This window comes from Myotis myotis, unplaced genomic scaffold (genome assembly GCF_014108235.1).
Source record: "Myotis myotis isolate mMyoMyo1 unplaced genomic scaffold, mMyoMyo1.p scaffold_m19_p_3, whole genome shotgun sequence".
NCBI lineage: Eukaryota > Metazoa > Chordata > Mammalia > Chiroptera > Vespertilionidae > Myotis > Myotis myotis.
Genome location: NW_023416335.1, coordinates 176,193,036 through 176,215,777, shown reverse-complemented (window position 1 = coordinate 176,215,777; position 22,742 = coordinate 176,193,036). Strand labels below are relative to the sequence as shown.

The following is a 22,742-nucleotide window of genomic DNA, read 5'->3' as shown; positions in this document are numbered from 1 at the left end:
TTACACCAGACATGAAATCTGAGCCAAGGAAAGGAGGAATTAACATTTTTTCAGCTTTTACTAAATAATAGGTCCTTCCCTTTATACTATGCCCTGTGATACACTGTTTCATTTACCTTCACCACACCCCTATGAGGCATTCTTTCTGTTATCCCATTTTTATCAATAACAATGGTAATTTGTTCATAGTCACACATGAACCCGTGTCTTTGATTCTTCTACCACACCCTACCATGTGATATAGAGAAAGAATACCCAGTAGGCAGGAGACTGATCAGACTATGTAAAATGGGCCTAACCACACTTCAAGTCCTTCAGCTGCCTTAAATTTGTCATTAATCCCTTCAAGGACAAAGACTCACAACAGTCTGGTATAATTCTGGCAGAAGCAAAGGGTTAATAGAGATAGTAAGGATGAAAAAGTAAGCTGAAAACAGAGTGGAACCTTGAACAGTAGGTTGAGAACATTAGGATTTACCCTCTAGTGAACAGGAACCAGTAAAAATTTGTGATATGGTAATATGATCAAAGTACCTTTAAGAAAGACTGTTAGCCATGTCTGTAAGATAGGTTACAGTAGAGAGAAATATGATAAATAGAAACTAGTCAAGGCAATGTTATGGAAATCTGATAATTGACAATGTTGTGGAAATGAAAGATGAAACTCAAAGGCTTATCAGGTCATACCTGTAAGCATTTAATTATTTGCTTGTGATAGCCAGAAAGAAACACATTTATGTTTCAGATAATAGTTGGGTATTTGGCACTGTTTTAACTTTGACTATATATGTCCATTCCCCAGGCTCCGAAATATTCACTACCTCTTTAATACTGCCCTCTTCCTCATCGCCTGGCGCCTTCTTATGGCAAGATCTCAGATGGCTCGGAACGTCTGGTTCTTCATCGTGAGCTTCTGTTATAAGTTTCTCTCCTACTTTAGGGCGCCCAGCACGCTCAAGGTCTAAGAACAGTTGGCAGTCTTCATTTATCTGGTACCTCTCAGATACATCTGTAACAGCAAACTGTGGTCCTCAAGACTACGAAGTGGCAGACTATGCCCAACCTCATCACCTGTCAAATGTCCTGTCATGTATTTACCCCTATTTCCTATTTCTATATCTTTTTTTTTCTTTTAATGTGAGAGAATGAAAGTCATAGCCAAACATATTTTAGGAAAAAATAATTTCCAGATTGCTTCCTAACACTCTATGTCCTTGAATATAAAACACCAAAGTACAACCCTCTTTCCATATTTAGCGTTCTTCTCATTGAGAGGACTAACTGCAACTCATTAAACACAGAACACCCAGAAGTGGAAATATGCTCAAGAAAGGCAGTTCTAGCCTTGAGACCAGTCTGGGGTACCCAGTATAAAGGTTTAAAAGCAATCTAAGTGGAAGAATGGTTTCAACATCCTCACAGATGCTGTAACCTTCTACTTAAGCTTATTTTACTCAGGCCTCAATAAGAGTGATGAAATGGAGAGGAAGCTCCTAGGCTGGAATCATATAAAAACCCAGTCTCTTGATCTTGGCATTGAGGAAAAACAAAACTTTAAACACAAATTTAAATGCTAGTCTCAGTCTTTTTCTATAAAGTGGGGAAGATTACTCTAGTGAGCACCAGATCATTAGTGTGTCTAGTGTCTCGATCATTCCAATCGCACATTGCTAATTGTACAATGTACAGCAGAAAAGGACAGACTTCATTAAGTGACTACATTTAGAGAATAGGTGTTTTGTTTAAAAATATTTTATGTATAATAAAAATGAATTACTAAAAACTATTTATTCCTAAATTTCTATATAACTATTACCCTAACTTTCATCTTGAGAGATCAGTGCATACTGATTGCAGTTATCTCATGCTAAAAACATGGGTTATTATTCAAGTTTAATAATTGGGGCCCAATTAAAAATAATCACAATTACTAGACAATTACATGAACACAGAATGTTAACATGTTTATGCTCACTAGCTGGAATAATTGGTACTCAAAATGGCACATTGAAGTAACTGAGGGCAGCTTCTAGGATTACTTGAGATTTTTCTGAACCCATAAAAGGCATTTTGGGGTAACTCTTCTGGACAATATCCACCCCAATCTCATCTAAGTTCTGGGAATTACTTTCCAGGGCACACAACCCAGCTCTGAAAAAAACAGCTGGTGATCTTTAGCTTAAGATGTCTATACAATATTTTTGAGTTACACTGATAACTACAGATACAGTAAAAATGAAATATATATAATTCAATGAGACTGGATAAAACATAATAGTTCTAAGAATTTACTATCTTTTGATTGTTTTACCAACTCAATAAATTCCACTGATCAAGTAGTCATTTTGACTTTTGATTACATGGAAATTTGAATTAAGATTGTTTTTCTTTTTCAGTATTGTGTCTTTAACCCTCCCTGATAAAAAATGTAATCATCCCAAGAACCTACCAGTTCAATACAAATTAACATATAAGAACATAATGCTCCACTTTTGCTGACCATTAATAGGGTAGCATTTATATGCTGCAGTGTTTTCTACCTGTCGTATTAGAGACATGACATAGTTCTCTTGTAAGCAGTGAAAGCAGATAGGTATCTGTATGAAAGAAGTGATTTTAAATCAAGACTAACAATTATTTGAGTGCCTAAGATATACAGTGCAATGAGGGGGGAAAAAACCCTCCTATTTTGGGGGGGAAGGGGATGGTAAGTAGAAAGAAAAGGTATTTATAATTGAAAGTTTTGGTAACCCCTATATTCTGCACTCACTAAATACCCGATACAGTAATAAATACTACTGAGTTGAAGACAGTCACCACGTAAGGCAATTAATATTAGAGAAAGTTAGGACAGATGGACACAGAACTCAGAAAAAAACATTTCTCACAATTTTATACTAACCTAACATCATTATCTCCACTTATTACTTTAAAATAACTGATTTAGAATCTCAAGGTAAACAGACTGACCCAAGGGACTAACACCCAAATAATGTGTTCTCTCACAATAAACTTAATAGTTAATGTAGGTCAGCCTAAAATTTCCAAAAACATCAATAATCTGCAAAGTTCACAGGAGTTACATGCAAATTTCCACATGGCTATTTTTCTAAAACTGCAAATCTAATGTTCTGGAAACATAAGCAACTACCTATACTAAAATGTAATGGTTGCTCCATATGTCCGCACAGAAGTATGGAAAAATGCTCAGTGCTAGATTACTTTACATATATAAGTTAGTACTTGAATTACTAACCTCAGACATGAAAACAGAATGTATGTAATTTAGCCCTCCTCTTACGCCATTAAAAAATTAAGACATCTTAGTCCTTTATGAATTAAGTTTGTATTAAAGATTGTAAATTTTGTTTGCATTCATAAATTTTTAAAAAATTCAGTGCTTTGTATCATAAAATGCATGAGAAAAGCATATTAAATTATCTGAGTTGAAAATAGAATTTTGTAATTCTGAGTTAAGCTTTTCCAAGAGGTAGTCTGAAGTGTACAAATACTGTAGCAGAGAATTATTCACCTAAATATTTCATCTCTTCTTATAGGCCAAGGTATGCAAATAATTAAAAAAAAACATTTCATATAATTCAAGGTCTCAAATTCAAAATATTTAGGCTGAAATATATGTGTAGATATTATGAACAGCCTAATAAAAAGGATTGAGTTAATAAAGTTAGGTAGGTATCCTACTGAAGGCATCCCCAGGCATAAGCCAAATAGGTCACTACATATAGTGTTCAAAGCAACACTTGGTGAAATCAGAACACCTAACAAATCTTAATATACACGTATATTTCATCATCCATCATCCAAAGGACTGACAAGAATCTTATGTTTTGATTGCCAAAAAATCTGATCTTGCTATTCAAGGAATTTCAGCTGGAAATCTTTCTTAATTTTTAAAATGAAAATCAATAGCAAAGCAAGATTTTGCTTTGAAGAAATTCCTTTTATAGTTTTAATGGGAAAAAATAATTCCATTAACATTTCAATATGGTATTTGAAAAACATGAAAACAATTAAAAATCATATAAGTACCTAAATAATTTTTAAAATTCTTCTTAAAGTATATATGCGCCCCTATGTTCATAGCAGCACAATTTACAATAGCTAAGATCAAGAAACAGCCCAAGTGCCCATCAGTAGATGAGAGGATAAAAAAGCTGTGGTACATTTATAACATGAAATACTATGCAGCAGTAAAAAGGAAGATCACTTACCCTTTGAGATGGCATGGAGGGACCTGGAAAGTATTATACTAAGCAAAATAAGCCAGTCAGAGAAATACAAATATCACAACTATGTGGAATCTAATGAACAAAATAAACTGATGAACAAATAGATCCAGGTACATAGAAGCATAGAACAGACTGCAGAACCTCAGAGGGAAGGCAGGGGAAGGTGGATGGGTGGGAAGTAATCATCCAAAAACTTATATGCATATATAGATGTATAACCCATGGTCACAGACAATAGGGTGGTGAAGGCCTAGGGCAGGGGGGCAGGCTAGAAGGGGTTATTGGGGGAGAAAAGGGAACATGTGTAATACTTTCAACAATGAAGATTTAAAAATTTTAAGAGATAGTTAACTGCTATAATCCTATAAGAAAGAAAATAATTCTAAATGGTTATTGTCTTTCCTCCCATTAAAAAACAAAACCCCTGGAATTTGATGGAATTCTCTGACAAGCAGACTCATAGAACCAACAGTCTAATAAAAATAGCTAAAATTCTAATTCTCTCCAGTTAAAATTCATTTTGAGAGATGCTCTATTAGTTTCTAGTCTTTCATTGGAAATATCTGAAGAAATAAAAAAACATATTCATTATTTGGAATTTTCTGGATTCAAATAAGTTTCAAAGCCTGTTATGTCACCTGTATTAATCAGTTAACTTTGTGGCTTTTAATGATAAAATGCATTTTAAACATTGATGCTTGTTATTTTCTGCAAAATACCATTCAACATTAAGCTTTACTGCAAAGTTTTTTCAGTATTTCTCCTCTCCATTACATTACTGTCCAAACTGTTTTCAAGAAACCATTTTACTTTTTAAAAAAATCCGTTTGAAAAACTACAACTTGTGACAGCCTGTCCTCTAAAAACCATGATTTTTAAATCTAGCTTTTTAGCCTTGGCCTTGGTCCTTCCCGGAATTTTTGTTTCCCTATTTCCCTAAGTGATTTACACCACGGGGACTGGGTGAAGATTCTTCTACTAACATTAAGTATTACCAAGGAAACTGATGTTGGCACACATATTCCAAATAAGGTTTTAATGGCACCTGAATGATATCTCCCTCTCATTTTTAATCTTTTTATAGTCTGAAAATTTTAAATCAAGTCTTAAATAGTAAGAAAGACAGAACACCACAATCTAATACAGAATCAACCACATTCAGAACATTCTGAATGCAAATACCTCTTTCATCCAGTTTGATAGTTTAACGGAAATCATTTAATGATAACCTCTCAGATATGACATCTTGTTTTGCTTAAATAGCTGCCTCACACTTTTATTTTATTTAAAGTTACCCTGTCGCCTACTCACCACAGCATGTATAAAATATTCTACTTTTCTTAATATTTTACAAACTGATAATTTTCATTATCAGTAGTGTATCTTTTTATTACTCACCCCCTGCTCCCACAGTATACCAACAATATGATCAGATTAGAAAATTTAGCATCTTTTAAAAACATGTGCTTTCTTTTCCCTGTATAAGTGCCCACCATCCAATTTGTGAATGATTCCTGTTACATATTATAGCACCTATGTATCTGCCCCTGTAAGAATTCACCTTAGTCTTTGAATTCACCTGCCTTCAATAGTTAAAAAAGTCAATAGCCAGAGGTTAAAGAAAAGCAGTTACCTTCAAAAGACCAAACTATGGGATAAATGGTCTTGTCATTATGGCTTAACATTAATATGGCTATGGCATGTGAACCCATCCCTGTTTACCTTTATTAACAAGGTGACCTGATCACAACTTTTTAAAGTTTAGACTAGTTTTCCATATTTTATTCTGACATATTTTAAAAACAAAAGGACGCAGACATTAGCACTATTAATGCCTTTTTCTTTAGATGTGGTTTGACCTCTTTCCTTCAGCCTCTTCAAGGTCCGATTTCGACACTGCCCATTTGCTGTGAAAATATCAGAAGGGGTCATCTTCGAAGCACTATTCCAGTTGGACTTATTCACTGATTAGCTGCATAATTTCTTCTAAGACATTTGTAACAGACACAACATATATAGGATTTCAGTTTGGGTTTTTTCTTTTTTTTCTAGGTATGATTCCTGCTTTTCATTCATGTTTTTTTGTTCTTTTGAATATATTGCACAATATTTTATTATTAAAAAAGGTTTGATGTCTCAGGCAAAAAGTTTTTCTCCTTCACCTAGGAGGTGCTAATGTGTACTATTTTCTAAAAGAGGTAAGTGGTTGTCTGTGTGGCCATCCGCAAAGGAAACCTAGGGAAAAAAGACCAGAGCATCAGTTTTACTCATTACACTAGTTCCTCTAAACACAAGGCTTTATTGGGGACAATTTTTTTCTGGGCACCAAAAGATACTGTTTAGATTTAACAATAGTACTACGAGTTAGAGATCAGTACCATTTATACTATACCACTTACAGAATTGACGGGTTTATAGGATCCGAGTCTGAAACGACAGCAAATTATTTCAACTATAAATTTTCCAATTCCATGTAACATGCCTATAATAAAAAAATGTTTTAATTAAATTATGCTATAATGTAATTATTTCCTAAATAATATAAAACTGAACTATAATGGTATAGATTAAGGAAGGAAAGAAAGCAGTCAGCTTTACTCCCACAGTTAAAAGAAATGACAGTTAAATTTTAAAACAAATGAATTTATTTTCAAAATCACAAGATCCAATGATTCCTGAACTTGACAAAGTAATCTTTTCAAGAGTGCTTAATACATCTTCCACCCACATAATTTTAAAAAATAAATACCAGCACCACAAATTTAAATGCATTTAAATGAAACAATGACAAAGACTTTTATAAGAAAAGCTAGTCATTTATCTAAAAAATATAATTCAAAGTATATAAACTACTCAATCCATGTAATACTCAATATGGGTTGGGGATAAAGAACGAACTATTTCCTTTCTCTATTAATTGTACTTAGTTAACTCTTACAATTCTGCAAGTAATTATCTTTGAGAGAATCCCATTAATATCAGGGCAAAAAGGTCAAAATCATAAAAACACTGACTGAACTATCACATAGCTCCAAGTACCATTAGATATTATTTTACATATCATACAATTAAAAATACTTTAAAACAAATAGAAAATTTACATTCACGTGTCTAATATTTCTAGGCATTTTCTCATCTAATTCTACAACACACTTGCAAGTTAGGAACCATTATTCCCTTTTTTATAGATGAGAACAATTTCAGAAAAGGTAGGCGATTTATACAAGGCTATCACTATGTAAATGGGAGAACCTGGATTCACTTCCAGGATCTGTCTAGCTCACTAAGTAATCTCCCTTAAATCACTGAATGCAGTGAGTTTAGGTATGCTTAATCCATTAATTTTGGAGATTTGGAATGAAGTCTTAAAAGAAAAAGTTCTTTAAATATCAAAACATGAAAAAGTGTATATATTTTTGCCCCTTTTAAGTACAAACATCCTAATTTCAGTGTCAGCAACAGTTTTAGAAATTAGACAAAAAAGGAATGAATCCTAACCTGTTGTTGAAAAGATTCCTCCAATGATGCCACAGAGTCTTACAAAAAACTGCCAGAATGGCATATGTTCTTCAGTAACTGTCACCATAAGAGAACTGAGATCATATTTCATAAATATCCCAGAGAATCCATGGCTGCCTGCAGCATGGTTAATGACACGTTCCTAAAGGAAGGCAGAGGAAGGGGAGAGAGAGGAGGAGAAGCAAAACAGGGCTTATGTCAGCTGGTTACTTACATACAGTCACTAGGAAGCCCTACACCCTTACTGTGGGAGAGGGACAGCCAAACCTCTGCACGAATTGCCCCACTAGTCTAGGGTCTTAAGAGACAATCGAATTGTTCTGTATTCTTTGAGTGGTTAGCTTTAGAAGCAATCTAAAGGAGAAAATTATTCTTTCTGATTTTCTCTTAAAGGTCACTTAACATACAAATTTTCTATTGAGCTCAAGAGCTTATAACTAACTATGTGGGACATTCTTCATTGACCAAATCAATGAAAACTAAATTCTTATTTTGACATATTTTTTATATTTCTTTGCTAAGCACTTACAAAATAATCATTTACTTCCTGTTATTTAAATGATCAGATTTAAAAACAATTTCACTCTCTGCTGTTCTTTTAAACATGAGATATAGTACAGGAAAAAAATAGTGCATTAATTTTAAAGATATCAATATTTGGTTTAAACTGGTTCAGTGTTTAAAAATTTGTTTTCTTGAAAGAAAGGAAACTAAAATTATAAACCTACCACACTGCACACTAAGAAAATATTCTACTTCATTCCTTCTGTTCACACTTCAAAATCAAGTTTGCAAACTTCCTAAAACATTTCTATTATAGCTCAAAACAACTATACTATCACAATGCTTTGTTATGACTTTTATTGTTAGGCCCTACCTTTTTTTGACTCAGCTACAATTGAACTGCAAGCTTTAGAATACAAATAACAAGGTAAGTTAAAACAATTTTATTTGGACATTGTAAAACCTGTCTCCCTATTAACACAATAGAGCCTTATAAAGCCATTGTTCAAGTTTCCAATAAAGTGACTTCATCTTAAAGCCCTGATAAGTTCAGCCATGCCAAAATATGCTCTCACCACCTTTATGGATGAAAGATATTTCAGGGATCAATCAGAATATCCATGGAACAAAAGACTAATAATGATCCCCTTTGGGTTGCAGGACCAATGAAGGCCACTCCTCCCAATTTCTGTCCCCCTCATCTTCCACTTTACCAACTCCAGGTACTCCTTTTGTGTTTTTTGTTTCTTAAGTGAAACACAACTGTTTTAGTCACCTTATTGGCACAAAATACTCTGCAATGGTCAAATGCTCTGGTATTCTATTTTTTATTTTATTTAATTCTTTAAAATAGAGGCCTGGTGCACAAAATTTCATGCACTGGAGTGTGTGTGTGTGTGTGTGTGTGTGTGTTTGTGTCCCTCTGCCCGGCCTGTGCCCGCTCGCAGTCCAAGACTCCTTGGGGAATATCTGCCTGCCGGCTTAAGTGGGCCTAAGCCAGTAGGCGGACATCCCTTTTGCAGTCCAGGACACCTCACTCCTTACCACCCGCCTGCAGCAGAGGTGGGAGAGGCTCCTACCACTGCCCTGCTCTCACCAGCCATGAGCCCAGCTTCTGGTTGAGCAGCACTCCCCCTATGGGAAAGCACTGACCACCGGGGGCAGCTCCTGCATTGAGCGTCTGACCCCTGGTGGTCAGTGCATGTCACAGCGACCAGTCGTTCTACCATTTGGTTGATTTGCATATTAGGGTTTTATTATATAGGATATATCATGAAGATAATTTCATATTGGTATACAGTTATATATTTTCTCTCTTTTTTTAAAGTTGCATGTTCCTCAATTGTGGATGTACCACTTAAGTTGTTTCTAGTATTCTATAAATAACACAAAGAATACCCTCATACACACATCACTGTGATATTTTCTCTACTTTTATCCTTGTATTCAAATCCTAGAACTGGGATTACTGAGTCATTGTATAGATACTGCTAGATTCCCTTCCTTAGAGACTATGCTGTTTTGCATTGCCATAGCAATGATGTGTGCCTGTTTTCCCCAAAGCTTGGCCACTATGTAGACCGACATCAGGTGGTGCCAATCTTAGTGAGAAATGGTGTCTCCCTACCCATACAGAAATGCACAATATATACTTGTGTACACTTAACCTAGTTACACACACACACACACACACACACACACACAGAGTTATTATACCAGTACATACTTGATTCCCCTGCTGAGCCATGTGAAAAGTTTTAAACACATGACACTTCACCCCTAAAATATTTAGTATTTAATCTAAGAATAAGGAAAATTCTATAAGCATTAAGGACAAAGCCATCACAAAGTATAAGACTATTAAAAGAAAACTCCATCTCAAGCAAATTTTTAAATACTTAAATTTGCCTTAGAATTCTTCTGAACACTACTATTTGAATATTTACCATTCTTAAACACAGTAAGAAAACATGACCCCAGAATAGATGAGAAATATTAAACTGTCCAATTCCAGCATTCTGATCCTGTCATATTTATTTATAAGGCCAATGCACCCTAAGGTTGCAGAACACTTGTCCTCTTAAGTAGACAAAGCACAAGTCAGAAGACAAACCCTCAAAATCTGTTATCTGAGCCACAATAAGCATGCATGACCAAGGTTAGATACATTAATTAAAAAAGAAGTAACACAGCAATCAGAGAATCTGCCAGCAAATAAGAAAACTGTTTATACCAATACATGAGAAAACATTACAAAATTAAGATATTAAGACTAAAATAATTAATGCCATCAATTTAATAACTTTGAGTTAATTGAATACAAAACCTTCCAGATTAAAAAAAATATATATATATATATATATATACTACTTCTTTTCTTTCACTAGAACATATTAACACCCATTTCTCTACTTCTTTTCTTTCACTAGAACATATTAAGACCCATTTCTGGTATTTTATTGTCTTAAAATATTAATGCATTTCAATTTTTCAACAAATTAAATGGGGGAGGGCACCAACTGAAAGTACAACCTTATTGTGTAGCAGGAGGAATATAAAATGCTAAAAAAAATCATTTTATTAATTGGATTTAACTTACCCTTTCTGTCACAGAAAACTGATGGGTGTCTGCTGAAATTTTGTATGTATGCAGTTTTGTTGGCACAACTGTAATAAAATATTGGAACATCTGGTTGTCTAGAATAAAAACAAATTGTGTTTTCCATCAATCCAATAGCAACAAAACTACTGCCAAACATATCCTCCTTCTATTAAATACACTAATAGAAATGTAATGCTTGTGACTAAACATCTAACAAAAAGTAATTTTAAAAGACTAAATGAAATCAATATAATACTTGATAAAATAATTTCTCAGTAAGCATATTTCAAATAGTCACATACATATCCTATATAAGATATTTAAAAGGATGAACTAGTCACTTAGATATCTTTGTAATCATTACCATCCTTATATCAAATATGGAAAATAAAAGTAGCATTCCTTTACAGTACAAAAACTAGTAAGAGAAAAGTTACAATACTCTAACCATCACAGGACATATTTTCAGTTTTTACTAATATCTTAAAATATGTAAGTAAACCAACACTGAATTAGCCACCCTTTGGTTAAATGTAAGGAAATTGATACCACAGCAGAAACTAACTAAAGGAACTATTCAATGATGGCTTGGGTTATTGTGTAATCAAAAGGATCATATTTATAGTCACTAGAGGCTCAGTGCACGAATTTGTGCATGGGTGGGGTCCCTTGGCCTGGCTGGTGATTGGGCTGTGGGAGGTGGGCAGCCAGGGGGAGGGGCCCTGGGAGGTTGGCTGTGGGAGCACAATGACCACCAGGGGGCAGCTCCTGTGTTAAGCGTCTGTGCCCTGGTGGTCAGTGTGCATCATAGTGACCAGTCGTTCGGTTGTTCAGGCTTTTATATATAAAAATTAGGCATGTCTAGGTTTAGAACAAGTCATAAATACTATTATTATTACTAATTTTTGATTCTAAACCATTAACAGTTTACATAGTACAAAACATTAATTCTCTAGGTCTATCCTATATAATAAAAGCGTAATATGCTAATTAGACCAGACAGCCGAACGACCTTCCGGACAAAGCCAGGGCTACGAGGGAAGCCCAGGTCCCGGGTCCCGGGTCCCGGGTCCCTGCCAGCAGCCAGAGAGAAGCCAGCCCGGATACTGGGTGCCTGCTGGAGGGAAGCTCGGGTCCCAGGTGCCAGAGGGAAGCTGGTGCCAGCAGCCAAGGGAAGGAAGGCCTACTCTTGCACGAGTTTCGTGCATCAAGCCTCTAGTATTTTATGAAATTCATGGATTAGTTTTGCCTATTCTAGAATTTCATATAAATGGAAGTAAACAGTATATACTTTTGTGTGTCTAGTTGTTTTCTTTGCTTAGCATAAATGAATTTTTATTTCTACCAATCCAATGTCTGTCTCCTATCTCAGTCTAATTCTGAATAGGAGAGGGAAGGGTTTTGAATAGGGGAAGGAAGGGTGAAACTGTAGATATGAGGCAGAGAGGTATGTATAATGGTTTCTTCACACAATAGCATTAAACAAGTTTCTAACATAATAAATCAAAGCTTGTTTCAATATCATCACTTATTTCTCTTACTACTTGTACCACACTAACTTTAAAAAATAAAGTTTTTTTTACCAGTTCTCCCATTATTAATTTCAACTTAATATCCTAAATATTATCATAGACAATATTAGGGTGAAAGGGTGTCAACTTTGTCTACCACCAGTACATAGCATATCAATTGTGGGTGGTCTTCAGTTTCATCCCTTAGCTTGTTCTTTGATGTAAGGTGAGTTGCTCATTCTGTGCTTAGATTTAGGTGTTTTACAAATAAACTCTATCACAGTGATGGCGAACCTTTTGAGCTCGGCATGTCAGCATTTTGAAAAACCCTAACTTAACTCTGGTGCTGTGTCACATATAGAAATTTTTTGATATTTGCAGCCATAGTAAAACAAAGATTTATATTTTTGATATTTATTTTATATATTTAAATGCCATTTAACAAAGAAAAATCAACCAAAAAAATGAGTTCATAGGTTCGCCATCACTGCTCTATCATGTCATAGAGAGAGCAAGCTGAAAGTGATAGAAAAGGTGTTTAGGCTTTAAGTATTTATGACAAAAGTTGAAACTGAGAGTGGTGAGGCAATAACCAATTATCTCACTCATGTATAGGTGAGATAATTAGACTTGTGGGTAAAAATGAAGGACAAAAGGAATCTCTCCACAAGCTGGAGTGAAGTTTCAATGCAATAAATAACAAATCATGGACAAAGAAATATGACAGGAAAAACTAGAATCCTTTTAACCTGTGGCCAGACAACTACTGAAGATCTATTTGTCTAATGTTAATTCAAGAAAGGGCTACATGTTTGTTAAATAACTTAATTGCCAGTCTGGGGGGTGGGAGGCAGGTGGGATGCAGTTGAATAAAATGTTGCTGCAAGCTACAAATTGTTCCAAAGGTTTTAGATATGTTCAAATCTGCATAGTTTTAAAGGTGTATCTGTTAAGTAATCCCCTCAAAATTTCTGGAGAACATTAAGGAGAAGATGGTTACCTGAACACAGTAGATTTCTAATGCTAACCTTTTATCCTTTTTGAAAAGAGGCCCAAGAGAAAGTATGTTAGGAGGAGAGGAGTATATCTGCTTTAAAGCTTTGAATAACTTACTGACATTCATCTAGTGGCATTTTATAACGTAACTCTAAATACCTACTAGTCTTTTGAATTTTGGAACAAGTAGACTTTTAAAAAGCCTTTTGAAAATTAATATTTATATTCAGAACCACTTTTGTACAGAAATGCTGGGGTCCAACCCCAGCAGGTCCAGGGGTCCCCAAAGGTGTGGATGGGGTCGGCAAAGAAGGAATGACACGGAGACAGCGTTCAGTTGATCAGCAGCCTAGCCAGGATCTCTAGCCAGGATCTCCAGCGAAGTTCTGGTCTGGATCTCCAGCGAAGTTCTGGTTAGGATCTCCAGCCAGGTTCTGTGTCCATGTTCTCTTGCTAGGTTCTCCAGGTTCTAGTCAGGTTCTCTTGCCAATTTCTGTAGTCAGGTTCAGTCCAGGATCTTTTGCCATGTTCTCTCCAGCGAAGTTCTTCTGTCTCTAGAGAACGTTCTGTGTAGGTTCTGTGCCTCCTGGTTCTGTCTTCTTCTAAGTTCTGTCTTGTTACATCTGTATTTATACCAGTTGATTCCAATCCTATCAATCTCTATTCCAAAGGTTAGGGCGTTTCTTATCTCCATTCCAGGGAGTAAAGATTATGTAGCTTAAGCATGATTGTTCATAGTTAAAGTGATTAATTACCTGCCTGGCACTTAGTTAAGAGGTTTTATTCCCTCCCTAACTTCAGGGGAAAATCCCTACCTGGGGAAACAACCTTTCTCAGAGACCTTGGTTAAAACACATAGTGCCAAGAAGGTGAGCAAACATATTAAGAACAGTATGCCATATATGCCAGGTCCCTTGAAACAGCAGGGATGGACCGGCTCCCGGCACAGAAATTAATAGTTCATTTTAGCATCATGAAACATAGTATTAGCCAGCTTGTTTTCAAATGAACATTTCTAAAGTAATATTTAATGCATTTTGGTATACAATGAACATATACTTAGATTAAAAATTAGATTATAAGAGTTTATAATTTCTACTCAGACATTTCTAAATTCAGTACACTCAAGTGTCCTTAATTGAAAACATTCTCATACAAACACAAAATACTCTGAAGGTAAGTCAGTATTTTAAGTAAAACATCTTTAATGTATCTGACTATAACACTGTACTAGAGGCCCAGTGCATGAAATTTGTGCACGGGGGGGGGGGGGTGTCCCCTCAGCCCAGACTGCATCCTCTCCAATCCGGGACATTCCTCTCACAATCTGGGACCGTTGGCTCCTAACTGCTCACCTGACTGCCTGCCTGATTGCCCTAACTACGCCCCCACCCCCAGCCGCTGGCCTGGTCGCCCCTTACTTCCCCCCGATGCTGGCCTGGTTGCCCCTCACTGCCCCCCATGCCGGCCTAGTCGCCCCCAACTGCCCCTCTGCTGGCCTGGTCGCCCCCAACTGCCTCCCCGCTGGCCTGGTCACCCCCAACTGCCCCCTTGCTTATCTGGTTGCCCCCAATTTCCCCCCCTGCCGGCCTGTTCACCCCATGCAGCCTGCTGTTCAGTCGATTGGTCGTCCCTCACTAATCTCCTGCTGGACTGGTTGCCCCATGCGGCCTGCTGTTCAGTCGTTTGGTCACCCCTCACTAACACCCCTGCCAGCCTTGTCGCCCCATGCAACTTGCTGTTCGGTCGTCTGTCCAGTTGTTTTGGTCATGACGGACCCTGGCTTTTTATATATTAGGATACTAAAAGAATAAGATATTGAAAACAATATTAATAAAGCTCTTTTAATTAAAAAATGAAATCCTTAATTTCAGTTTTGTAAAGATTTGAATCCCCACTAGTATAGGAAGCTTTAGATGTCCTTAAAAGGTCCTAAAAGTGGGACATGTCATACAATATGACTATTTAAGAAGAGGAAAAGGAACCAAAACCATCAGGAAGCTCAAGAGATTACTTGCTACAAAAGTTAAAAACGTAATAATAACCCACCCATATCTAAATAAACTTAAATTTTAAGTGGATTAGAAGGTTAAAACAGAAACAAAAGGTATCTGTTATAATGTACAACAAGCATGTCAAACTTGCGGCCCACATGCGGCCCAGCCTATATAATGGTATGTAAGAAATGTTTTAATAAAAATTTCGTAACTTAATTTTTACAAGATCCTGTTATACTATTAATAATGAACTATGTTTGCTAATAATTACTATAAACATGTTGCATTCATTTCCCTTACGCGCCTTACGTGCAGGCACACCATTTCTCTCCACTAAAACTAGCAGCAAATATTTTAGCAGCCGATTGCCACGTCATTAGTCTTGGACTAACTTGTTTGGTATGCGCAACAGGAAATATTTCGCTTTCAGAGAGCAAGAAAAATAGGCTTATTTGCATTACACTTATTAATTTGTGCAGTTATTCAGTGTCTGGTAAATTAATGTTCAAGAAAAAATATTTTTATTAAAACAGTCTATTATTTTATGTTAACGATTATTCATTCATTTCAGCCCTTTGTATTCAGCATGTCTCTATTGAAATAAACCTACGTTTCTATGAAAATTGAAGCATTTGTTTTTCTGCGAGCCACATAAACTTAAATCTTGTTTATTTGGCTCATATTAGCTTTTCAATTTGACATGCTTGATGTGCAACTTCTATCTGTGTTGATAACCAAACCATTCTAGAATAACTGTAGGTTTCTGATGCCTGCAAAATTCTGCAGAGAGGTTTCCATAGTGGTAAATATGCATTTTAGAACTATGAACCTATACCAAAAAGAAAATTTTTCTTAGAATGTTGAAACTTCCTTCTGTTCTCATTCTTTTTTTAGTGACTATAGGAAAGCAGTTATGCCCTATTAACACATTAATCTTTCATACATTTAGAGAGTTTTTAAGTACTACTCCTCCAGCCTAAATTAAATTCTAATTTTTTACTCTGCTCTATGGTTCATTTTTTTAACATTTTAAATATTATCCACTGGTAGGACAAAGTCTTTCCACACACATCTCCACTTAAAGTTTATTAACCACTTAAACTACTTAAAGATTTATATGCTTATCTGTTACAAGGGGGTTAAGAGGATTATTAAAAATGTATTAATATTAAAGATATAAAAAAATTGCCTACATGCAAATTCCAACAATAAGTATTAAGTACTTACAATCTATAGCAATTTTTTCCGTTCCATCTAAAGGATTAATAATTCCTGGAACAAGCTCTCCAAAAGACAAATGATCTATTCTGTGAGAAAAGTTGTATGCTAAGGCAAAAAATAAAACCAATTAAATGGAGAATTATTATTATTCAAAACACATATTACAGGTGGCTTCACATTTTTATCTACTTTCAGATGAAAACATCTAAAATCTGCAGGTGTAATAAAATAGTATTTAAAACCATATTAACTTTGAGAAAAACGCATATACATATCTGGGAATTAAATGCATAAAGGTAAGTAAATTCTGATAAAATGCTGTATCTCAAATTTCATGATTATATATAAATCAATGTCTGAGAAATAATATTACATCTAAGCCTGATAACCCCCAAAATAAGTCTTTCCTGGTCCAATCACCACCTAGTAATAGGATTATGTTGTTGAAACCACTAGGATGATGTCCATGAATCCAAATAATTAACTGGTCAGGTATATTTTTAATACCCTGCTATATAGGACCAAACAGATTTTATGGACTTTATTACTTTTGTTCTCTAAAGCAGACTTTAAAAACTAAGTTTTATGACAATCATTACAAGGAACTAACTTGAATACTATATATGTCCATATTTAGATATTAAAATAAACTTGAAATATGTTTCCTTCATTATCTATAGAAATTAGCAGAAATGTGCACAAAGTAATATAAAGCACACTAGGCTGTCCTCCCTAACCTGAGCCATGACTAAACAGAAGACAGGCGCTTAAGGACAGGAGAATATGGATTAGAGTCGGTAAATTTAATCATTTATTTTCTCCTATAAATATGTTTTCAAAACAGTCCACTTTCAAAGCCCTATCTTGCACCCGTACTAAACTAAACAAATAAAACACTTTTCTTTCAAGGACCTCTTCATGGAAAAGTATTTCAGAAATTGCTTACAGTCATGGTTGACTAGTGCTGCCAAATGTGCATGACCTCGGGGATGTGGAATTGCCCTGAAAGAAGGAAAAAAGATTAAAGAAACTAAAATAATTAGTTAAATACATAACTAAATTAAAATCTGAAGAGGGATCTTATCTTTTCTAAGTTATATAATTTTCTTAACATTGGCCTGTGATTTGTTAGTCTACTCATCTAAACAATTTAATAAACTGAGGGTTGGCAAACTTTTTCTGTAAAGATTCAGATAGTAAATATTTTAAGCTTTGTGAACCAAGATACAAAATTGAAGATATTATATAATTAGGTACATAAATAAACTTTCAACTTCAAATGAGCATGGCTAACATTTTACAGTAAAACTTTATTTTTGGATACTCAAATTTGAATTTTATATGTTTTTCATGTGCTATGATATATTACCATGTAAATTTCCATGAAGAAAAGGTTATTGAAAATCAGAGGGCACTGGGGGGAGGCATTTTCAGTTGTCACAGTCATTGGGGAGAAGCTCTATTGGCATTTAGTGGACAGAGGCCAAGGAAGCAAGGCATCCTGCAAGGCAATGACAGTCTCACACAAAATAAAATTGTCCCACATCATACAAAACTGTCCCACATCTTGCATGACACTCTAAAAGGCATTTACATAGGTGAAAAACCTATGTATAATGACCTGAGTCTAGAACTTAACTCCATTTATCTAAAAAAAGTACTTTGTTGTAATTTCAATATACACTAAATTTCCCAGGAAACAGATGTAATGTTATTTTTGTTTTGTTCATAGTATTACAAAAGCTGTTCACTATTTCAGAGTATCAGTTCAACAATAGAAATACCATTCATGATGCCCTAACTGGTTTGGCTCAGTGGATGGAGCATCGGCCTGCGGACTGAAGGGTCCCAGGTTCGATTCTGGCCAAGGGCATGTACCTTGGTTGCGGGCACATCCCCAGTAGGGGGTGTGCAGGAGGCAGCTGATCAATGTTTCTCTCTCATTGATGTTTCTAACTCTCTATCCCTCTCCCTTCCTCTCTGTAAAAAAATCAATAAAATATATTTTAAAAAAAAAGAAATACCATTCATGATATTTGAGTGGCCAACACATCTGTTTGCATTTGCAGCTGTTGTAATGAGACATATAAGTGGCAAACATCTGCCTACTTCACTGCCTTATCTAATGTAGTCATGCTCAACAATCTGCATATTGAAATAGTTCTCCTTAATAATACAGTTGAAAATGATTCTGTGCCTGTGAGGTAATGTGAGCTTTAAAAAAAAAAAAATCAATATTGATTTTGACAAACCTATTATCAAAATATTAGGAGTGGTTTATAGGATACTTCAGAGATGATAAGGATAAGATGCAAACCAGATGCTTTTCAATTTGGCCTCTCTTATTGCTGGAATAAGTTTTCACATGAAGAGATAGGTGAAACTAGGAACGAAGACTGTAATTATGGATGCTCACACAGTATTTGTTAACAGAGTTTTGCCCTTTCATAGTTAGCTCTGGAGTAGGATACTGTTTGTTAGGTTTGAAGTAGGATATTGTTTGTTTCCAAAAATATAATAAAACCTTCTATATTTCTCTGAGCCAACTAGTATTTGCCTGTATGACACCAAGAAATTCTAAGATTCCCAGCTATAGGTTGGGAATGAAGAGAATGAGTGGTGACAACAGTAATAAAACAACAACAAAAATAGCCTGGCCCGTGTGGCTCAGTAGTTGAGTGTCAACTTGTGAACCAGGAGGTCACAGTTCAATTGCAGGTCAGGGCACATGCCTGGGTTGCCCTCGGTCCCCAGCAGGGGGCGTGCAGGAGGCAGCTAATCAATGATTCTCTTTCACCATAGATATTTCTATCTCTCTTCTCCCTTACTCTATGAAATCAATACATATTTAAAAAAAGAATGTTAAAAAGAATTGGACAACAAAGACAAAGAAATGTTTGATCTGATCACTATAAATACTGAAATAATTTTGCATAAAATTCTCATGCTATCTCTCAATATATATACAATCTTCAGCTACTCTCTTTCCTGCTTTGTAACCTTTCCCTGAGCATAGATGCCTTTCTCTCCTTTATATATAAAACTGCTAATCACCCACTAGTTTGAACAGTTATGGTTATCCTCAAAAAAGCCTCTGCTGACAAGCAAAGTAAGTCAGGTACCTTGTTATATAGTTTCTTTTCAATCATACTTCTCCTTTTTAGGTTCAATGCAACTATAATTATATAGTTATTAGTTCAATTAACTGTTTAAAGTTTGGATTCTCTCAGTCAGTACCAAAAGGATAAAAACTCCCTTTTTTCACTGTTTCATTCTTAGTATTTAGCATGTTACTTTGCATATAACTTAGCATGTTACTTTGCATATAACAAGTACTCAAAAAATGTCTTTTACAATGAAGAATTGTTCAGTTCTGCAACTCAAGATGAAGAGAGGAAGGGAGAGAGGATCAGAGAATCCATTCAGAAATTTACCAACTATTCATTGCATAACAGTTTCTGTGCAGGGTGCTGCTTATGAAGGCTGATGAGCTAATATTTTTCCTTAACTGTTATCTAATTTAACTTTTCCCCAGACACTACTAATTTCTAACTATATCAAAATACCTGTCTCGAATTAGTTAGGATTTATATTTTGGTGATAATCACCAAACAGAAAAACAACACCACCATCCAACAAAATGAGCAAATTAATGAAATGTCTACGTAAGAACTTCCAGGCTACTAAAACTTGGTAAGTAGGTTTTAATTCATATTGTACCTACAGCTCATTTACTTTAACATATAAAATATGACATGACTGTTTAACTTTATTTTGAAGTAGTATTAAAATTAGTAGTCTTCTCTATCCTGAAATTAAAGCCCGGACAAATCTCAAGTCATCAAATACAGATACAAAATATTTTAAGCTGTCTTTTAGTAGTTAATCATATATTGTTATTTTAGCAAAGAATTTATTTTTAACAAACTGACAATTTGTCTAAAGTATTTTCAGTAGGTGAAAAGAACATACTTGCCCACAGTTATGTGAAAATTCCCCGCTACTTTATTGACATATAGATGACCATGAATTCTGCAAGCATCGGGAGGCTGTGATAAATCATCTTCCCTATTATAACAAGACATGCTAGGATTACTTACAGCACATACAATATTATCACCAATACTGATCTGTAAGGATCAATTTTCAGGTAATGTTCCAAATGTCAAAAGTGGAAAAGCAGTTTTTTGAAGTCTGTACATTTATAAAAAAGCATATAGCTATGAAATAGAAAAAAATTACATTATTATTTACATATTACACTTACACAAATCTAAAATTCCATGGTTCTTCAAATCTAACCAAAGGAGTAAGTCCCATGATAGAAGAAAGATTAAAAGTAAAGAATCAGCCCAACAAAGACATACTTTCATCATCTATTTTTGTTACTTAAGAGCAGGGGTTCTCAAACTTTTTAAACAGGGGGCCAGTTCACTGTCCCTCAGACCGTTGGAGGGCCGGACTATAGTTTTAAAAAATACTATGAACTGCCGAAACCGGTTTGGCTCAGTGGATAGAGCGTCGGCCTGTAGACTGAAGGGTCCCAGGTTCGATTCCAGTCGAGGGCATGTACCTGGGTTGCGGGCACATCCCCAGTAGGAGATATGCAGGAGGCAGCTGATCGATGTTTCTCTCTCATCGATGTTTCTAACTCTCTATCTCTCTCCCTTCCTCTCTGTAAAAAAATCAATAAAATATATTTTAAAAAAAAATACTATGAACAAATTCCTATGCACACTGCACATATCTTATTTTGAAGTAAAAAAACAAAACAGGAACAAATACAATATTTGTATTTGCATGTGGCCCGCGGGCTGTAGTTTGAGGACCCCTGCTTAAGATGATAGGGGAGGATGGGACTATAAATGAGGTAAGAGAAAGGCATGCCATCTAAGTTCAAATAGACAATGACATTTTCTTTCTAAGCAAATGTAAAACCTCTTCAATACTTTTAGATTTAAATGATCATTTCATGATTATAACATTTTCAACTATCAGTTATTCTAATCTAAAAAAAAGTAAGTAAAATAACACAAAATTCCTAATCAAAATTCATACATCCTCATAATAGGAAATAAAATTAATTTGTTCTTAAAACATAACAATTTTATATAGAGGTATACCATACACACATAAAAGAGAAAAATTAAATAAACTAAAATACAGTGAACACTTAAAAACGCAAGTGTTAGGATTACTGAAATTCACATATAACTTTTGATTCCACCAAAACTTAATACAGTTGTCCCTTAGTATCTGTAGGGCATTGGTTCTAGGACTCGAGGGTACCAAAATTCGGGAATGCTCAAATCCCGTGTATAAAATGGCAAAGCATACAGTTGGCCCTCCACACCTGTGGGGTCCCAACCACGGATGGAAAACAGTACAGGTAAGTTATTGAAATAAATATGTATGTAAGTGGACCTGAGCAGTTCAAACCAATGTAGTTCAAGGATCAACTATATTTGTGATAATCCTGATCAGTATCACAGACTATAACTTTAAGAGTAAAAGGACACCTTAATCATACAGAATGATTACATTTTCTCTGAGAAATATGAGATCCAGAGAACTAAATCAATACTAAAATGATGTCAAAGTAAGTACATTAATAAATAGTTGCACATTTAAAATATACACCTCACCTTAGTGGGAGTGCTGTTGAACTATTAAAAACATCAACAAAATGAAGACAACCCACTGAATGGAAGAACATATTCACCAATACATCTGATAAGGGCGTAATATCCAAAATTTATAAGGAACTTATAAAACTCAACAACAACAACAAAAACACAATCCAATTGAGAAATGGGCAAAGAACCTGAATAGACACTTCTCCAAAGAGGACAGACATACAGATGACCAATAGACATATGAAAGGATGCTCAATGTCACTAATCATCAGGGAGATGCAAATTAACTACAATGAGGTACCACCTCACACCTGTCAGAATGGCTATCATCAATAAATCAACTAACGAGTGTTGGTGAGGATGTAGAGAAAAGGAAACCCTAGTGTACTGTTGGTGGGAATGCAAATTGGTGCAGGTACTGTGGAAAACAGAAAGGAGTTACCTCAAAAAATTAAAAATGGAACTGCCTTATGACCTAGCAATTCCACTTCTGGGAATATATCTGA

General features: G+C 35.2%; 2 protein-coding genes across 5 annotated transcripts in view; one reads left to right on the top strand and one right to left on the bottom strand.

Moving 5' to 3' along the window:
• FAR2 (fatty acyl-CoA reductase 2) overlaps positions 1 to 4,135 on the top strand; it is a 142,218-nt gene extending 138,083 nt beyond the window's left edge. For all 3 annotated transcript variants that reach the window (XM_036296700.1, XM_036296701.1, XM_036296698.1), the window contains one exon: positions 803 to 4,135. In XM_036296700.1, coding sequence (XP_036152593.1) covers positions 803 to 965 — 163 coding nt within the window. In that variant the 3' untranslated portion in view covers positions 966 to 4,135. The remainder of the gene's footprint in view (positions 1 to 802) is intronic.
• Positions 4,136 to 6,001: 1,866 nt separating this feature from the next.
• ERGIC2 (ERGIC and golgi 2) overlaps positions 6,002 to 22,742 on the bottom strand; it is a 37,913-nt gene continuing 21,172 nt past the window's right edge. The window contains exons 8-14 of one of the 2 annotated variants that reach the window (XM_036296702.1): positions 20,573 to 20,668; positions 17,547 to 17,602; positions 16,607 to 16,705; positions 10,873 to 10,970; positions 7,749 to 7,911; positions 6,650 to 6,732; positions 6,002 to 6,485 (exon numbers count right to left, since the gene is read on the bottom strand). In XM_036296702.1, coding sequence (XP_036152595.1) covers positions 6,423 to 6,485; positions 6,650 to 6,732; positions 7,749 to 7,911; positions 10,873 to 10,970; positions 16,607 to 16,705; positions 17,547 to 17,602; positions 20,573 to 20,668 — 658 coding nt within the window. In that variant the 3' untranslated portion in view covers positions 6,002 to 6,422. The remainder of the gene's footprint in view (positions 6,486 to 6,649; positions 6,733 to 7,748; positions 7,912 to 10,872; positions 10,971 to 16,606; positions 16,706 to 17,546; positions 17,603 to 20,572; positions 20,669 to 22,742) is intronic. The other variant, XM_036296703.1, reaches the window with a different exon arrangement.